Raw genomic sequence first — 21,520 nt, 5'->3', positions numbered from 1 at the left:
GGCAAATCTAGGAACCATAACCAATGGTTAGACCTGCTGGTAGACATGCATTAAAGTAAATTAGACAGTCAAATCAATGGTGCTTAAAACATGTGTAGACGACAGAATAGATTAAATTATATATAAAAAAAATTGATCAACAAATCAGCAAATTATACCAACAATTTACAAAGTACATCAGAACACACAGAAACAGTTATTTGGATATCACAACAGAAATTGAACACTGCAAAATCACAGCAGACAAAGGTTAGAGCTTCAACATGGAAAGATGGCAATATTTTTTTCAATTTGAACTTTGTGTATGCAATGTATGTTGTAAGCCTCGCAAATGATAATTAAAAGCAGCTGCTTTTTTAACATATTAATGGGTCAGTTGTGTGAATGATATCTGATCGTCACCAAACTTTATACTTTTGATTCATAAATTATTGTTGATATCAAAGTTCAAACAATGTTTTTTAAATTGAAGGTATATAGATGGCAGATACAGCAAAAGCATTGCAATAATTATGGCATAATAAGCTGACGAAAGAAAAGTAAACATTTAGTTCTAGGTTAGAATACAGTAAATTATAAATGTTTTACAGCAAGCTGTGCATAAAGTTAATGCAAAATAATAAACTAGAAGCATTTAAAATTAAAATAATAATTGTCTAGCTGGTGCAGCATGATAGATGACCTTACAGATGGAATGATATGAACACAATCTCATGCAACTCGTTTTTTTTGGCTTTACTGTTCTGCTTTTTCATTGATTTTTTTTCTCTTATAAAGTGATACAGCGACTGTTTGGAATCGCTACAGGTCAGTTACATACCATGGCTGCAGCAGCTGCAGCTGATGCCTGGGAGGCCTGGTGTTGGGCTGCTTTGATACGGGCCTGGAGATGGGGCGGTGGATGAAAGTATTTACATTTGTCTCGAGAGCATCTCCCTTTTATGTAATCCATACATACAGTTACGGTATTGTCAGTGGTATCTATGGTAACATGCTCGCCAGGATGAGCAAATTTACAGTCGTTCTCACCACGTGTGCAGTTACCACGTTGAAATTCACGGCATGTCTATTCATTAGAAAAAGAACCCCGATATGAGATTACATAATATATTGGCATATTTGTTTTATTATTAGCATATACATTTTGAAAAACAGAATTTTAATACTAAAAACATTTCACAAGAGTCTGATTCCAGGTGATACAGAAAACAGTAACAGCAAAATATTCCATTTCAAGTTTTGAATAATTTAAATCAAATTTTTTGTTTTCATTTTTTGTGTAATAAAGTGATACATACCTCTAACCTATCATTTCTAGCTAATTTTTGGGCAGCTGCAGCAGGCGCTATCATGTGTTGTGTTGGTAACATATTCCCATGTATGTTTGTATTAAGCTGTATATCATGTGACAGAGTAGTCGGGACATGAGTCAGGTAGGGATTATATGCTGTACCAGTAGGCGGGCTGTTAATAAATTGTGGACCCTGTAATGAAAGTGAAAGCATATAGTGAAATTATTGCAAGATTTTCCACTTGAAATTATTTGTACAAGCAAAGAATAAGCAGAATATAATGTTCTATTTTTAAATACTCAGTTCAATACCGAGAATTAATAAGTAAGTACAGAATACAATAAGTACAGACTTTAATGGACTAGAACATGTGATTTTTTAGTACCAGTATTGTTGTTTGATGCTGTATAATGATAAATACATTGAACTATGACTTATGATGAACTTTAAAAGCTGTTCTTATAGCACAATGTAGAACATAATTTCTCAGTTTATGGAGGGTAACAGAACTCAAAATTTAAAAAAATAACTTGTCAGTGGGTCAATCAGTTTTGCAAAATGGTTTTTCACCTAATGAAGAAAGAAGTTGTCACTTTGAAATTGTATGAATTGTCGCCGTTGTAAAATAATAGCTGGACAAGCTAACAAGCCACAGACATGAATGATATGGCAAATAGCACCCTCACAGTTCAATCATGAACACACTAAAATCTCACAAAATCACTGTTTTAATATGACGTTGTTATTTTTCTGATCATTTTTACTGACATTCTCATTAAAAAAACTATTTTGAATGTTTTTCTCCAGCAAAAATGTAAGGAATATTGAAACAAAAAACATATTTTATTTTTGTATTTGTGATTTATTTTCATGGTTGTTACAATGGGCTAAATATCGTTGTCCAGGGCAACTGCATAATCATTAAGTGTGAGAGCTGTAACAATATATTGTATGTATGTAATATCACATAATGAAAGCCTTTTCAACAAATTGAGCATCTGTAACATTTTGAGGCTATCCCTTAGAAATAGAAATGCAAATAATTAAACTACAATATGAAGAAAACACAATTGGAAACCAAAATAAATTATGGCAGTAGTAGATATATAACCCAAAACTATGAATAGAGGAACTATCATGTTTGCTCTATTAGTAACACATACACTTATGTAAAATGACAGAGGTGTGTGTCTATATCCAAACTAAATTATATTTTAATAATCATCCAGAATATAATATTCTTGAAGATTGACCAGGCCAAGGTCGATATACAGATTTGTTGATTTACTAGTATATTCCATAAGCCCTTCCAAATTACTATCACATGCAAGATACTTTGTTGAGCAAAAAATATTACAGCTGTTCGACCTGTTCACAAATTGTTCTGACAAACATTAATGGTGAATAAGCAATTTTTAGATCTATCATAGAGTCTGCACAAGCACTGGAGCCTAATATGATATCCTTGACTGTTGAGAAGTCAATATGCAATTATATATCGACCGCCAAATATGTGAATCTGATTGGCTGGTAGGGCTATGAGGTATAATAATATATTATTAGAGATATATACGATATATTAATTACCCGGTATATTAATTAAAAAATATATAATATGATATCCATGCAGTCAAATCAGAATTACAACCTGATCATGAGATAAGTATAAATTTTTCATGTTGTAATTAGTAGCAAGATATTACTTATTGCTGTCATACATTTCTTGGTGGCTGTAGTGAACCTATTAATAAACGTTTAAACACCTTTCACTCTATATCACCTTTCTTGAATATAAACCTGCATAATTTATTCATATAATTGAAAGACTTGGTAAATGTATTAGGCAATGGTAAATTATGTCCATTTGGTTCAAAATTATCAAAATAGTTATAAATTATTATATTGATTTGAAGCTGTTATGTAAGTTTAGTCATTTACATATTAATATTAGTCTCTGTTCCATGCCTACAAGTTAAATACAAAACAACTCAGTTACAAGCGCTCCTCTACAGTACGTTATACTCCTCCTGAATATGATGGTGACCAATACTCACTTGCCTCACTCTACTCTGAGAAATCAGTTTACAATTACATACTTATTTTATTTTTAGTTAATATTAATTATTTAAGTGAATTTTAATTGACGTATTCATTAGGTATATCTCTCCCATAATGCATTGTATGCATGGCAAGTAATACAAAAACCTTAATCTGGCTTAAACTCCCTTGAATGCAGTTTTTTACCAGCACCTTAGTCATGATCTCATGCATGGACCAAGGTGTGACAATACATGTAGCTCTACAAATATTGTAGTGAACATGTAATGCAGCAAATTATAAATGAATGTTTGGTTAAGTTGTCTAGACTCTTTTGTAATCCAGAGTTTACACCACCCCCTACAGTGAATATCTCATTGTTCACTCCTTCTAAGGTGTCTTTCCACATGAACAAAGCTCTACACTATATTAAGCCAAGTGTTTTAATCTATGCATTGATCACTGGTTAATGTTTAACGACTGTTATAACCAAACTCGGTAAATGTTGAGTTAAAACTTACTCTCATGTGATGTCACTGTAGACATGATCGATACCTGCTTGCAGAATTTATCACATTATATCAATATGTATAAGGGAAAATTATCATTTTGTATCTGAACCCAAAATATGTTGACAAAATAAATCTAGAATGTATTACTGCACAAAATTTTTCAGCAATTGATCAGTACTGCAAATGTTATGTGACCAATTTACAAAGCCATCAGAAAGCAGTAAAATACATTCAAAGATATCAATGGCAATTTGACCTGCCATAAATAATAAATTACTGACACAAATTTTGGTCATGTAAAACCTCACTATTTTTTAATTATAACATAAAAATGCTGATTCTTTTAGAGATATTTATATTTCAATAAGTGAATACACTCAAAAGTGAAAAAAGGTTAATGTAAACCTCACTACTTCTATATGACGATTAACGTGGCAATCAAGCTCATGAATAAATAATGAGCTATAAGGTAGTTCTATCTACCGGTATTGTGATCTCTCTCAATCTTACTGGCATGGGTTGCAACAAACTTTATCACAACTGACTGATAGGTCTTTCATACGTATGTACATATTCACTATACAGTTCATTTAATGAGGAAACTACCTCATCGACCAATTACCAAATGTCCTATTTTAAAAGTGTTCATGTCAGGTGGTTGTGTCAGGCCACTGAAGAGTCAGACATCATGTATATTTTGCATAAATTATCATATTTACAACAATAATGACTTGAACCCCCTAATCAGATAGCTGCAGTTATATTCTAAGCATGTCTGCGTGACATGCTGTTGCAGATGTGACAGCTTTCAATGATCAGCAGAATATTTTTTATTTTTTTTTAAAAAAATTTTCTGTTGCAATTACTATTCCGATAAATACAGTACATTAACACAATTGTTTTTTTTTTTGTACTAAGAGGTTATCATGAGACTACCACAGAGAAAGCATGAAGACAGTATGACTATGATTATTTTAACCAAGACACTGATTATTTCAACCAAGACATTGATTATTTCAACCAAGACACTGATTATTTCAACCAAGACATTGATTATTTCAACCAAGATATCGCAAAGTGCATACTATGAGATTATTACAATAATATCGCAAATTATGGATAAAGGAGGTATCAGTGATTCTATTACCCAAATGTAGTGGAAGTTGATGCAATCCCTTCCTGCCTGAGTACATCATTTGCAGTATTCTCTTGATAACGTTGTTATATACATCCCTTCCTGCTTGTTGTCCAACCCAAAATGCCAACAAAATATATTCATGCCTGCACGTTTGCACCCAGTGATGTGATTCTATTACCGGGTAAATCAGTAAATTGTTGCTACATCCCAGGATGTGACTGTTGCTTGCCATAATAATTTAATGAGAGGTAACAGTTCCAAATGACCTCAAAATATGCGTCTCATTGAGTGTTGCACTGGAATTTTATTTTCATTACATGCTACAGTGCTGGTTCAAAACTTGGCTCTAATAAGAGAAATTTTGTATGTTTAAATAGGCTTCAAATGAATGCAGATGCAGATTTGTAGAGAATGCTATTTAGTGTTTTCGTTGCCAAATGCGAATGATATACACCATGGTCACATGATAAGATTAAGACAGAGCATGGAATCACAAACCTACTTACCATAGCTGGGTTGCCCAGACTTGCCACTAGAGGCGCAGAAGTCGGAAACTGTATGTGTTGGTTCAAACTTTGAAGCATCTTTTGAGTTGCTAAATTGTTTCGTCCATTAATTTCCAGTTGATTTTTTAGGTGTGGTGGTGGATGTAAATATTTACAGTTTTCCCTTGTGCACTTTGCCTGTAAAATAATATAAAATAACACCAAGGCGACATGAAATGGCAGTGAAGAGTGGTCACAATAAATTGTCATCATATCCTTAGAGCAATTCTGAAATACAGATTAAATATAATAAAATTGGTTAATGAATCATAACCGAAAAAAACTCAGTGTTGCATAGTACTGGGGGTATGATCATATGTTATAGCACAGTTTCAAAATTCAAATTCTAGCAATAGTTCTGATCTCCAAGCCTCGCCACAAGTACTGCACAATGAAGCCCAACTGTATACACCTAATTGTTGACTGTAGAGTCTTTAAGATGAGATAATGCACCCTTACTCTACAACAAATCTCCACAAAGTGTACTTTACAAACCCATTAAAAATAGCTATTGCTGCAATTTCTATATTTAGGCCAAAATTGAAGAGAAATTTTAGTTGTCCTTCAACTCTTAGCATAGCACACAAAGCCAATTTGTCTTTTACATTAGAAAAGTGTTAACAATTTAAACATATTCAGCATACATAACCTCCAAATAAATAGAACTTAAAACCCCAGAGGCATATCATGTCCTGTCTGAAGCATATATAAATAGTTGACCTAATAAGTTGACCAGAGAAAAAAAACATACGCCAAAAGCCTCTGCCAAGACGGTGCATTAATTTCATACATACTTTTACATATTGAGTTTCACATCTGATTTTTGATAACTATTAATTACATCATGATTGCGATGAAGTTATTTTTTCCATCTATTGCAACCATGACTGGAAAGTTAGAAGAAACACGATCATTCACTTCTACAGTACTTGTACTAATATTAGTCAACTATGTGGAAAATGCACATTCACGATAGCACATTTGGCCAAAACCGGTCATGTTTATAAATCCAGACTTAACTAATCAAAATATACAATTCTCCTTCCTTCCAAGTATTTATTGAATGACTAATCCCACAACCCACAAAATTAAATATTTTACAGCCATAATTACTACGATACTAAAAAAATATTCTTGTTATTAATATATCAATCAAATTGGTGAGATTGAATTTCAACTAAAAATATGAATCCCATTGACAAGATAGATCTCAAAAATAATAGTTAAATAAATGAAGTCTTGCCACTGGTGTATATAATAGTGACAACAATTACACTTTCAAACTTACAACTAGGAGGGAGACGGTACTTCAAGAGTACTTGTCACAAACAGACAAGATATTATAATTCCTCATTGGTTACACATACTGACAATTAAAAGTGGTTAGATATCCTAAGACAAGGGCCGGGAATTTTGAGCACACTTTCACTTTCATATTAATGTAATATCATTTTTTGTACCTAGTTAACGTAGTTTCAACTTTAATAGGTAGTGAACAAATACACAAATAATTAATGTGTCATTAAGACTATAACTCTATTTCTGTAATTCTCTGTAAGATACTAAACCAGTAACCATTGCAATATATATTTCAAGAAATAAGGATTTAGGAGCATAGGACTTACACATTCTGTGTCGTTATTTGCCTGAAGGATTAAGTTAAAATCCCATTACAAAATACAATCTGAACCATTGCCAGGTGTTCAGTTCAACTTGAAACCGGAATTAGTGCTGAACACACTTTTAATAATGACAGGCTCCTATTTATAAACCAGGAAATCAATAAAAATTCAAGGTATCTCTTGTTAGCTATTTACCATATGCAAAACAACTGCACTCTTGGAGGGGGGCTCAGATTGTGAAATCATTTTCTGTTTTTTTACAACAATTTCTTAATCCCATGAGTGAAATGTGCAGTTATATCTTTCCATATAACAGCTTTTTGAAAGTGCATACATTGCTATGAACAGAAAGTTATGTGAAATGTTCTATTTACAATTGAAGTATTCAGGTATTTTTTCTCTTTCTACTATTCCTAATATTACTAAACTAGACTGCACTACTGGTCTCCCAAATTTCACTCATTTTATAGGCAGCTCAGAGTATATAATTTTTTTTTTTAAATATAAATTGATTTATTTGACATTAAACTGTGTTATTTTTGACTGGGTATATGGTTTAACACAGACCAAACATTGGCAGGCTGGTGTTTTTGCAGACTGTACAGATCATTCATCCCAATTTTTTGCTACACATATAACAAACAATATCATCTATTCTAACAGGTGAATTAATATTAGAGGTACAAGTAGTATGGTTTCAAACAGAGAAATCTCAGTGTAGCGAAACAATTAAGGAAATGGTTTCACATTGGAAGGATGTTAACAATGGTACCAAGTCTCATGAGAGTAACCAACCCACCCCAATTGATGGAACAACCAAGTAATTATTGTGATGCCTGATGAGAAATGAAATCTCCACATGTTTTAGCACCAACCCATTTCTTTTTCACAGAAAAGCAATATTTGTTTGGCAACAGTTCAACATTTGAATTATGCAGAGTGCAGTAGAGAGAGTAGATCCATTTTAAGTGTTAATCATGGAATGTATAACTGATTTCTGCAATATAGCATGGGCAGCACATTTAAGACATGCAATATCAAGCAATAATAATAAAAAGCCAATTTTTCATTCAAAGCGGACAATAAATCAAAAGTCACCATGACAGCAGCAAAAAGAAATGTGACATAAACAAGTTACATGCAGAATGAGTGAGTAACATTGCTTGGAAATGGGGACATTGGTATACATACCTTAAGCGAATCAAAGCAAGCAGTAACACGGCCGTTTTCTACTGTGACGGATTTTGATGGATGGGCAAACTTGCACTCTGTGTCGGGCCTTGAACATGTTCCACGCTGGAACTCTCTGCACACTTCTAGCGTCAACCATCGATTGTCCCTCAGTGCCATAATAAACAAATTGAATGAATATACCAAGGCTGACCAATATTAAGCTGCAATATGGGGCTATAAGCGGAGCTTCAGCTGGCAAGCTTAAGAAATCAACCTAAGAGGTCTATATTGGACTGCTGCCGGGCCAAGTCAAAAAAAGAGAATCAGAACTGCTGGCTACTTTGGCTGGCTGGAGTACCTTGATAAAAGCAGTGCAGTACTGTTTGAATTGTTTCTCATTCATGGACTTGTTGCCTTGTTGCCAGGGTAGCACTATGTTAAGCTATTGTGAAGGAGGAGGAGGACATAAAACTTCATACCAGTTACTATCAACTCCAAGGCTCAAGCTACATACGGTTCTGGTCACTGTAATTCACTATGTGCCTATGCTTGCAATCTGCAAAAAAAAAAAACAGACAAAAATAAAAAACTTTTCTAAAATCAACCTGCATTATTGCTTTAACTTGCCGAATAAGATAATATGTCCATTCTTAGAAGTGTCCAAAATGTTGCACCACAATTATGGTGAGAAAAATAATAAAATAAGCACATACATTTCTAATACTGTAGGTGTTTTACAGGACTGTAAAATACTTTTTTTTGCTTGGAATTTATTTTTCATTGGGACAAGTCAGTGAAAATAAAATCTAGTGAATATATTTTTTTCCCTATATTTTACATTCAACTATTTAAAAATTAACGAAAATAAATTCCATAAATGACACCCAAAAAGTCGAAAAAAAATCTATTCCATCTAAAAGAAAGTATTTTACAGTATCCAGTTCACTACACAAGAACATGAAGGTTATAAGTCTCATTCCATTGTCAATGTGTGTCAACAGTTTGTTTGTACAAGCCAAGTGTAACTACAATTCATGTTATCACAGCAAACTATTTTATCAGCCATAAGTAGGGATTAGATCATTAAATGAATTATTCTGTCAACTACAGTTTTGACAAGTCTGGCCTTCTGTATGAACTCCAGAGTTCACACATACTTGGTTGGGTATAATTTCATATTCTGAGATTTGATTCCCCTCAAATGAAATTGTGCACTGAATTAGACATTGGTACATGTAGACCATTTAGTCCAATGCTATTGGAAGCACCTAATTTTGTGCTTGTCCATTCAAAACCATAGCAACACAACAATTGCCATGTGCTCAAGTAAAAATTCCATTACAGCACCCCACAGATTACAAATATATGTGAAGAGTTTTAGTGTGTCAGCAACTACATTTGAATATTGAAGTGTTTTATGGTTGTAGATGTGCTGCAGTTTATTATAGATGGAAGTGGAAATGTAAAATAAGTTTATTAACACCCAATATTTTTTTACTAATTGAAGTTTTTCATGAGATTTGCAGTTTCTCACCATTATTCCAATTCTAATTGTAAGAAAATGGAGAAAGTTAATTTATTTCTTCTGTGTTTGATCCTGAATCATGTCTACTGCTTAACATCTCATTTTTACTAAACCTTGTATCCATATAAATGAGTGTGGGAAGGACAGATAGACAAAGAGATGGATGTAGTGGACATGTGATGAATTATGATATCGGATAATTAGGTAGAAACATATTGGGTGGTACTGTCATGTGACTGACTGAGTGAGTGTGTGTGTGTGTGTGTGTGTGTTGGGGGAGAGGGCAAATCAGTACAAAATGTATAGCTCCTGCAAGGAGGTATGATATAGGATAATTCTGTAGGAAAATAATAGATGGAATTATTATTTCAGATTATATTATGGACTAAAGCACAGGCAGTATATCATTTTGTGAAAAGCTCAAAAATTGTACGCATGTGAGTTACTGTACTATCCCAAAATTTAGCAGCCAAGGTATGAAGAACAAAGCGACCAGTAACATTACAGTACATTACAGACCAGTACAGCCTGCAAGATTATTAAAATTGAAGGGATCATAAGATCAGTCTTGAGAAATCTTCAATGTCTAGAAATGAATATTGTATGCAAAAGGTCTATAAGCTCTCATGAATTAATAATAATAATGATGACACATTGCCAAATGCAAAGAACATTTGCAATATGAATATTGCATGCACAATTAAGAATATATTGATAACAATTTATAAATATTAACAGAAATATATCCATGAAACTCAGACAGTCACTGTTATTTTTACTGGGGATAGACAAAATATGTTCACCTCTGACTTCTGCTACATTAATTAAAACACTGAGCAGTACTTCACATTTTCTATTGACAAAACTACAACATATGAATTATAAATATTAAAGAACAACCATTTCCATAGTCACATGGTTTAGTATTCTTGTATCGATTCCATGTTGGCAAATTTACCTAATTGGTATGCAAATGATAATGTAAACGCAGATGCAGGCAATATAATCGAGAGAAAAACGACATAAAAAGGATAATGATTAACACATTATCTAGTTTAGACTAAATGGTTATAATAAAGCAGATAACTTAGCCTGTCTTGCTTTTGACATGAAATTGTCATCAATTATGATTTGGTGTTGTTATAGTGCAAAACATAATTAAAAGAGTATAACCATACCTTAGTGTATTATATGAAAATTGGTATAGAAACAAATAATTAATTATAAACAGAGAGAAGTTAATTTTGTAGATGTAAAATCTTCTAATACTGAATATAAATAATTCAAAAATATGTTGCCAGTGGCTTGGAATGACTGTTATGAGCATGCAACACTGAACACTAGCATATAAATTCGCCAGACATGATGTCATCTTAAGAATCGACAATCTAGTCGTGATTTGCATAACTAATAAGTTTGTATAACAGCATGGAAAATTATCTTCTTTTAATGCCCATGTGCAGACATGTAGTAGCTGGTTGCCATAGAAACCAGACTTGTTGATTACTGAATAATAACCTGTCTGTCTTTTCGTGAGAGAAAATAAATATTTCTGCAGTTAGAATTAGAGAAATGTCCTCACAATTGTCTCATGACCTGCCAGACTGTTTTAACAGACCGATATATATTTCCAGAGTACAGCAATATGGACTTCCTGTCACGCAAGGAATTGAAATGGATCTATTAAAATACAAACCTGTTTCAGAATCAAATAGCACCTGATCCAAGAGAATTAGAGAGAGGAAGAAATCATCCTGGTATGTGTACTATATCGAATGCCGAATACCAAGTATGTAATGTTGAATTCAGTTATGCTATTTTTGATTCCATTCCAATGTGAATATGCAATCTTGATATTTAGCCAACCAGACATCCAACTGGAATGAACTATGTGATTGAATTTAGTCTTGCTAAATGGAACAATCTCAGCATAATATATCGCGCATAACAAATCAGTTTTTGTTAGAGGGCGGGGGGGGGGGGGTGTCAGAAATAAATAAAAACATTTTTAATCAGAGAATACTATTGCTCCCCCACATGCCACAACATAGATCAGATATTTTAAAGTAGCAATTTCAGTGACAGATTAGCACAGAGGTCTAATGAAATACAAGAAAGTCACACCCCTTGAAGACAGTATAATTTGCACTGAACTACAAAAATATGTTCACCGCGAATACTTGTGTATGGTGACCTATGTCACCAGTACTATGGCGCAGTAAGCTAAGGGGTCTCATATGTCTGGCCCAAAATGACCTATTGGTCATTAGACAACATAGAAGCTGTTCAATCACTTTAAAAGCATCAATGTCAGTTCTCTACAGAATAACTGATTTTGTGGAAGAAAATTGGAAATTGTAATCACTAACTATGGTGCAGTGGGCATACATTTATCATTAAGACTGTTTCATACGTGGTATGATACTAACACAAGAGGTATAAATATACACCAACTTAGACATACCGAAAAACCATATAGGTGAACATAATGGTTTGCCTACTCAGTGAACTGCAGTCTATGCGCTATTCTAATGTAGCTTAGCGTTGTTTTGTTTGCATAGACATCGATAAACCATACGGCTTGTCCAATCCAAAACAAATGCTTGACAAAAATCATGGAAAAAACAACACTTAATCAGATTATATGAAAATTCCTGAGATAGTCTAGCATGCCACTTGTAAGAGCTCTATGACAACAATTCTATGGGTTGTCACATAGACCCTCTAACAGTTAGAGGGTCTATGGTTGTCATGAGCATATAAAGCATGGCAAGAACAAAAGTGAAAATCTGGTATGGTTACAGATAAATTCATGTAAGTGTGTGTGTTTTGAGTTATAAAAAATGAATGCACTATTAATTATATTTCAGTAAAAACTGGCTTTAAATTCCAAAACTTTAAATATACAAGAATTTGAAAGAGCTCAAAAGATCTTGAACATTAATGGAACACTCGCAGCCATGCCCATATGTCAGCCACGTGATAATATTTATTAATATCACACAGCGCATTCTATAGTCTAGAAATTCACCCAATGAAGATTTAACAAATATTAACTCAAAGAAATTAAAGACAACACAGCCAGAAAATTACATCAACAAGTCATAATCCATATTCCTGAAATAATTGCAATTACATTCTTAGACTGGAATTCAATTTTTTTAACCTGCAGTATTAAATTTAAAGAAAAATGTGATATTTTATACCAAGGCAGTTTATTTGCCAAACAAAAATGCATTAGCATATGGCATATGGTATTTTATTATGTATATAATTGTTATTCACCATTTTTACTCCCTCTTTTTTGAACAACAAATCTGTGTGAGTTACAGATCAGTTTTTAAGATCTATAGAATCGAGAACATCCTTGTTCATCTTGCTGACCTCGAACACCTGAGATGTCACAAGCCAAGGTCATGTAGCTCTGCATATTTCAGCTACCTAATTTGAATATTGATCACATCTGTTTTAGTTTTAAATTTAAGATAAATATTTCAGAATTTAGAATGTGATACTTACATTATTAATTTAAAACAAAAATTAGCAAGCAATACATTTAAAATTAGGCACATCTGACCAAGACTGGTTAGTTTAAAAGAACATTTTGAATCAATATATGAGTGTCGCATTTTATAATGGCTCCTTCCATAGACAGACAGAAAATTCCCTGACATTCCTGGAGTGGAAATAAATAACAAAAATCGTTTAAACTTCAGGTCATCAATTATTTTGTAATAATAGCTACTATTTATAAAAAGAAATAGTTAATGATACCAACGCATTACTGAATAGATATCACTACAATATAATGCAATAAAGATGCCTAACTGGATAGATTGAAGTGTTTTATAACAGCAATGCATTTTGGAATTAATCATTACAAACCAACCACAATATTCAGCCAAAGAATTTACTAGTATAGCATTTCAATGTGGTGTAAAAAAATTAAATTCTAAGAGCGCTTACTGTAAACTGCTTTATTTTATGAGGGGCAATTTAATTAAGCAGTGATCTTACTGTTTGATAGGGAGTTGCAATGATTTTTCAAAATTCTGTCCTCATCAACACTCTTAAATGTAATTGGAAAATTTCTAGCTGTAAAAGTATAGTGATTTATAATATGTGAATTCAAAAAGAAAGATATCTCTTGTACAGAAAATGACAGACAGACACATGGACAGATGGTGGAAATAACACATAAATTAGCAATAATCTATAAAAGGTCATGGAAAGGTACGGCAATTATACAAAGTCAACCATCATAACCTAGTTTGAGGTCACAATCATTATAATATGCTAATCCCAAAACCCGAAAGACAATAATTAGGATATTCATTCAGTCCTCACTGCATTTCCATAATCACCAATATATGTCGTCATGGCAACCAGAAATCAATCTGTCTGTGTCTGCAGACGTGTATGCATCCACTCTAAATGTCAACTACGTTGGTTTTCTGAAACAAATTGCTACTGGTTGCCAGTCGGGGGATTAGTAACCAGCAATAAATAAGTAGCTTTTATATTTCTTGTAGCATTGCAATTAAAAATGGAACAACCAAATATTTGCAGAAATTACAATATAGACTCAGATTGAAAGTACATTTGTCGAATGTTTCCCGAAATGCTGTCTTTAATGTAAATTTTGTATTATAAGGCAAGAATAATTACATGAACTGTTTTTTTTAAATTTGCATATTCGATTAAAATTCATCTCCTACACCTATACATATAGCCTCACGTATCATTGCTGACTGCTAAAGAGACTAAAGCACTTGACAAACAGAATAGGAATTGCAATACAGTGGAATCAATTCATGACAACTTGATCTATTTACAAACCTCAAAGAACATTTCTTTAGTAACATCTTCGGATCCCACATGAAATCAAGTGGGTTTTGTTATAACGATAGAGATTTCTAACACAGTTTAAATTGCTATCGCTACATTACATACAAATTATATATGTATATACAGTATATTTATTTCACAATTTTATCAGCATTTACTGATAGACATTTATAAAAGTATAAAAATAATGTTTCCATTTTTATATAGCGTCATAACCTATTTATACTATTCTTCTTGAAACTCCAAAAAAAAATCTTCATGAAAATGCGATATAGCATTACCTTTCACATCTTAAGGTCTCCCTGCATTAAATCAACACAACTGAAAATGGCCTGAGGCCTTGTCTGTTTCAGAGTTACAGCCTATTGTAAAACCATTTATTTTCACTGGCATTTAACTTCAGTATTTTGGTATATTGAGCATATTGACTGAGTTTAAAGTTCACAAATATGCCAGTGAAACAATGACTTATACTGTTATTTTACACATTCATGAGGATTTAATTTAGCAGATTTTACTTATAAACAAAAATAACAAAATTAACACCCTGTGAATAATTAATGAATTTACAGTATACATTTTCTTGAACCTGAATATTCAACACAGATTGCACTCTCACTTAAAAATCACCAAAAAACTACCTAAAACATGTGATTAATAAAAGTCACTTTAGATAAATATGTAGAGACCATTTTTTTGATAACCTGATCCTGGAACCCTGCCTCGTCTATGTTCTACCTTCATGGATGACAGTTGGTTAATTGTTAAGAGCAATTTTTTAGGACAACATTGACTGGCACCACTGCTGTGAACATTAAAACTAAATCATCATATTGGCCAATAACTGATTCTCGCAACAAGGCGGGAAACAGTACCATGTGGCACATCGATGACCTGAAATAACCCTGCCTGACCCCAATCCGTTGGAACAAAGTATAGTTCCCTGCTAGGCACCACAGGAAGCTATGTGTAGGTGTGATCCGTGTTAATAATTTATAACTGGATATACAAATTGGATAATGAATAATTTCTCCTACATAATATAACCTAACATGTCTAGGGTAGATAACAATGGACCAGTGTGCTGCCAGAAATCACCTTGTAACCGCCCGGCTTGTCAATGGAAATACTGAAAAACACCATTACATCACCAACAAAGCTTGCCAAGCTACCCGTCAATTAAACTATTGACAAAGTCTACCAATCTCGGGTCACCGACTGTTGAATAAATCTTGCCCCTTTGTATACAAAATATCGGACAATATCAGGTTTTGACAGCCAGGTAAAAAGGGGACATGTTTGGCAGGCTGGCTGACTGACTGGCTGGCTCTATCCACACCTTAAAATATACTAACAACATTAACCAAGCTGCTTCCTCATTGGTAGAGAAAAGATCAACAAAGACAAGGGCATTTTATCACATAAAATGAAATCATGCTTTCAACTTAGAATACAATGAATCAGCCAGTATATCACTCACCAGGGCAGTTGTACTAAAACCACATTTCTTTGGATGCATGAACTGCCATTACAATATGCAGTTAGTAACCTGCAATGACACACTGTAGCCAAATAACTTAAAATGTATCAATGTTGGTTATGTGATCTCATTTGTATGTAAAAAGTCACACTTATAATTTATTTTCTCTGAAGATGATTATCTTGCTACCTGTCAAACTAAAACACACAGGCTACCTGACCAGCATGCACCCTTACGTATAAGTGCAGCCATGTTTGAAAGCCGGATTAAAAGCATGTTTTAGTTTCTGTGTGGGTGTACACTAGCTTTATTTTTTAACAGCTTGGGACACGAAAAGACTGGTCTGGCAGCTTGTGACAACACATGGTTCATAGTGTGGATCGAATTCTGAAGAAGACACCATTATTTGTAGTTTTGAATATAAATTTATAAATTATTACTAGCCAGACAACCCTGGGGGTTAAGATGACCTGAATATGGTTCCCGCTAATCCCATTTATTTTTTGTACGAAGACATGAAGATTGAAACTAAGATACTGAAACTTATCGTTATTCCTTGTTGCAGAAAACTGCTTAGGAAGTGTTGAAAAAAAGCCACAATATTCAAAAAACGAATTTGACATGGATGAAATAATTCATACGACTAGTCTTTGCAGTACAAGCTGCAGACTAATAATAAAACGCATTGTATAGTACAAACATATTAGAGATTTCATTTTCTGAAATTTGATGAACAACATATTTAAAAATGATGGATGTGTGGGTGAACATAAATAGTGATCTCACATTTGATACAGATACTGTTACATAATACATGTGGTGAGAGAAACAAATGAACTCAAGACAGGATGGATAAATTATTGCAAAAAATACTGATTACTACAAAATATATATTGACTGTTATAAAGTTCATCCAACAGTCAACCTTTCAAAAAACCTAACAATCATTTTTATGATGTTATTCATCAATTGATTATCAGTGTCATAATTCATCTTCCCTCATTTGTGCATACTATCCCTGATACATCTCCAGCTATTGGTAGTTTGTTAGACTGTCGCAACTACCTGTGTTTCTTGGGTACAATATCTTGCCAGTGATTATCGATTTTGGGAGAAATTTGAAATTCATCACACACACACAAAAAGTACCTGAGAGAAGTTGATTAAATCTGCCCACATACAACATACCTTGCCACTGTCTCTGATTGAATCTGGTTAGAGCTAGTCTTGTCTGCTATTAACTGAGCCTACCTCTGAACATGTCTGCATACCACCAGAATGAAATAACTGCACTGATGTAATCAACAGACTGTTTTTGTCCATGCTATCCCTCTTCTAATGATTGACAGACTCATGCAAATGGAAGTAATGCCCAGTCACGCCAAAAGAATCTACATCTGTGGTTGGTTGCACTGAGATTCAAGAACGAACGGAAGTAATGTTTCTCATTATGTTAATTACCAGTTTCATTACTGTTTTTTTTTTTGAAAAGAAAAACCTAGACATGGTATTGTAATTGAGAGAAAAAAATTATAAAAAATTTGTTCAGACTATCTATAGTTGCAATTCATATTATCATCTAAGTTGTTCACTAAGAAAAAAAAAATGAAAAAATGTTCATTCAGAAGGTTTTTGTTTTATTTCATTTCATTTTCAGCATACCATTCAGTAGATGTATGATATTATACCTTGGAAAAGGTTTACATGGCAAATGTCTACCGCCCGGTAGTTGAGGGGGCGATTTGTTTGTAACAACACAGTATCAGACACAAAATTCGATAATAGTCATACAACCAGAAACACTTGGCTATATTTCAAATTTGGTTAAAATTTAAAATCACAGGTTAAAAATAGAACAATCATGTTTATCAAGATCTATATTTAAATTACAGAGGAACAGGACATGTCTGTAGACTTTCTAGCCACGTGGTCAAAAGAGAAACTGAACTGTGTAAATAACATCTAGGCATGAAATGAACTCTGAAACAAAAAAGTGAATGATTTATATGAATTTGTAAACAAGATTCAAGAAAAAGAAAAAAAAAATCGCAGTTTTCAGTTCAGTTTACACAAAATCGATATATTGCGCTACAGGAAGTGCCGTTCTATTAATTCGTCATTCAACAGACGCTCAGCGATTCAAAAATACGGGATGGGCATGGAACCAAACCCAAATGAACCAATCAAGTGTATGCTGTAATAACATTAAGAACTGTCTAGACACTGCGTAATAGTTACGTGTATCTTGTCCATGAATAGAGGAACTAAGAGAAGCTTAAGCACCCACTGAATTGACAGCTACAAATATTCATGATGATGGCCATCGTTTGATAAATATGCAGGTCTCATACTTAACGTTGCACACATACAGAGATCCACACAGCCACATTAATCTATTTAAAATAATATTGAAAATACGGATCAATATTTATTTTTAGCAAACTATCAACTGTGTAGGGAGAATTTTTTCTTTTTTTCAAATTATTGATGGAAAACAGATTCCAAACAATTAGGTAACAGATTATTCTGTGTTAAACATGTGACATTTCATTATCAGCCTAACAACTGCGCATGGTCTCAAAATAATCAAACAATATTGGAGTGCAGCCAGATCAGTGCAGTGTGCAAACTGATTATGGGCCTTTTTTAACTTTATTTCTCTAAACAGTTATGTAAGTCAATACCTTGTATCCTTATAATCTTGTGCAAACACATATGTAGGATTTATCATCAAGAATTGAAACCTATTCTGATCACTTCCTCATTATTAGTTTCAGGTCCCTATTCTCAATGAATCATTGTTGACATAATGCTATTAAATGATATCATAAACATTATCAAAAATGACAACTCAATTTGTAGCATTAGTAGTTAAGTATAAATCAAAACATCCATGCACAAAAATTAAAAATGATTATGAAGATTATGTAAACAATAAACTGTCAAGTGCCATGTATGCTAAAGGTAGTTTGTGATAAAATACACAGGGTCATTGAGGTGAGTTTTTGAATTGAATAGCTGTCAACATTTCAATCGTAACCGTACTGGTTGCTAACGACAATGATTACATCATTGTACCTGACCCGCATTCAAAAACCAGACATTGTCCAATGTGCGTGATTCTTATCTCTTAGCAACTGACATCCAATTCAGCTGTGACATTAAAAAAAAACACTGAAAATGTTAACTGTTAGATTCAGTCAAGTTGCACATCATAGAAAAGAAACTACAACAAAGCCTTCACAGCATTTTATGATTTGCAATATATTCTTGAATATAATGCCTGTAATGCCTTGTAGTTAATGATCATGATCATGACCCGACCTTAACCTATATCCACTACATTAATATATTATCTCTGACTTCCTCTTTAAATTTTGTTTGAAAAAAACAGATCAATAGTGTTCAGCCATCTTGAACTGCAAACACATACTAGTCTACTAGTCATGTAATACAAGACTGTTTAAATTTTGTCTGGTGGAATAACTCATATTGCCAAATAAACAATAAACTCAACAACACAAAATCTGTGAATGCAATACTGTAAAAGCTTTGATTAGGGAACAAAGCATGGCATTGTTCATTGGTAACAATAGTAAAGTTGTGGGTGTGGTCAGTATAGTGGAAATGATATACATGTACATGATGCCTGAATGAGAGTGAATGTCAAAAGGAACAATAAAAGACTGTAACTATGACTCTAGAAAATATGCAAAATATGGTGTCATACAAAACTGTCTTGAAATCACTCATAGAAATCAAAGGTGTCACAGAATAGAAATAATTGAACAGATTGGGTAATAGCAGGGTGACAGCAGTATAATGCTACCTGTAGCCAGACACCTAATGTAAACCGTAATCTATATGTCTGAGCTAGGTTTATTTGTTTAATAAATGTTCTTGCCATTCCAAATATAAAAGCCATCCCATCGGCTAAATAACACTACCTAAAATGACTGTTGAAAAATGATAAACATGTTACATAGGTAGAAATGCCAAGGCACGTTCCACAACTGTTATAATACATTGGTACTTGCAAGTCCTTTTTATTGGTTGATACATCAGCATTGTTGGGGGCATCTAGGGTCATCTCATCATACCATCTGTGACGTAATGCTAATAGCAACCACGCATGCCAGCAATGGCTGACACTAAGATACATGGGATTTTATCTTATTGTAAAACCGAGAACTGTTTTTTTTTTTAAGTTATTAAAAATATTTTTTACAATTACATCTAATTAGTTTTGAGACAAAAAAACAATTATATGCGAGTTGACACTTACACCGCTCTAGTAATAAATTATGGCTGCGTTCTCGACCTTGGTAATTATTTTAATAACTGTTCCGCTGATGCCGATTAGTTAATGGGAAATCGGATTTTAGTTACATTGTTCCCCATGCCAGTTTCGAGGGCTGCTATTTCTGAGAAAAAAAATGATCATTTTTTTAAACTAACGACCATTGTTCACTTCCGCTACATCGATATAACGCGCGTTAATTATGGCCATTCGATCTGAGATTCGATATTAATTTCACAATCGGCGCGTCTTTCTTGTTGGTACGCCGTTATTTTCGGATTGAAGGTGCGTACAACCCGGCTTGTCTGGTGTGTCTCGTCGATTTCATGTCTGTATGCAAATGACTGTCTGCTGTCGATTTCCTGCTTTCCACTTGCCACAACGTGAAACCCGCCACGCGTCATTCTTAAAACGAACACCACAGCTATAAAATCACTGCCATGCTCTGATCACACCTTTCTCACTTTGCGAGAAGGTGTTGATGCATTGGATAAACACCGCGGTGTGAAGTTTTTGTTGACAGATCTGCTGAGATCGTCCGCCGATCGGGTCAAGACTCGACAACAAGGCAAACTTACGACCAACAGACAGACCGGCCCACCATACATAATAGGCAGCGGTTCGATCAACATATATATATATATATATACTAATGCTGACATTACCTGCAGTTGATATATCAGCGTCCAAACTGCACCGATTGCTGCCAAGCCCCGCAGTGCCGCTGGAGATGAGTAGAAGCAAAAGCTGAGAGACGGCTGGGTGATTTGGAAGCCGTTAGAATGCCTTGATTGGGAATTACTGAGCTGCAATTTGAAGCGACATGTGTGAGTGTGGCACGTCAACTGACACACTATAGCACACCGGAATGTAATCACACGAACGCATGCGTAGTGAGTCGCCAACGCCAGACATTGAAAGTCGACATTATAAAACTTCATTTTAACAGCTTTTAATATTCAAGAGACATCCGTACTTTGTGTCCAGCATCATCATCAACATTAATGTTATTCTACGCACGACGCGCGAAAGCACAATATATCTTTAT

General features: G+C 33.7%; 2 protein-coding genes across 12 annotated transcripts in view; one reads left to right on the top strand and one right to left on the bottom strand.

Annotated features, from left to right (window-relative positions):
* LOC102810162 (muscleblind-like protein 1) overlaps positions 1-21,363 on the bottom strand; it is a 34,724-nt gene extending 13,361 nt beyond the window's left edge. For 3 of the 11 annotated variants that reach the window (XM_085501957.1, XM_085501965.1, XM_085501964.1), the window contains exons 1-5: positions 21,138-21,361; positions 8,338-8,875; positions 5,486-5,662; positions 1,299-1,484; positions 821-1,066 (exon numbers count right to left, since the gene is read on the bottom strand). In XM_085501957.1, coding sequence (XP_085358083.1) covers positions 821-1,066; positions 1,299-1,484; positions 5,486-5,662; positions 8,338-8,496 — 768 coding nt within the window. In that variant the 5' untranslated portion in view covers positions 8,497-8,875; positions 21,138-21,361. Of the gene's footprint in view, positions 1-820; positions 1,067-1,298; positions 1,485-5,485; positions 5,663-8,337; positions 8,876-17,360; positions 17,542-21,137 lie in introns of those variants that run through there. The other 8 variants (XM_085501959.1, XM_085501963.1, XM_085501962.1 and 5 more) reach the window with 6 other exon arrangements.
* LOC100368706 (elongation factor G, mitochondrial-like) overlaps positions 17,492-21,520 on the top strand; it is a 47,847-nt gene continuing 43,818 nt past the window's right edge. The window contains exon 1 of the mRNA XM_085501956.1: positions 17,492-17,607. The gene's annotated coding sequence lies outside the window, so the exon portion shown is untranslated. The remainder of the gene's footprint in view (positions 17,608-21,520) is intronic.

The sequence above is a fragment of the Saccoglossus kowalevskii genome, chromosome 1, assembly GCF_978046115.1.
Source record: "Saccoglossus kowalevskii chromosome 1, keSacKowa6.1, whole genome shotgun sequence".
NCBI lineage: Eukaryota > Metazoa > Hemichordata > Enteropneusta > Harrimaniidae > Saccoglossus > Saccoglossus kowalevskii.
This window is presented reverse-complemented; position numbering and strand designations above follow the sequence as displayed.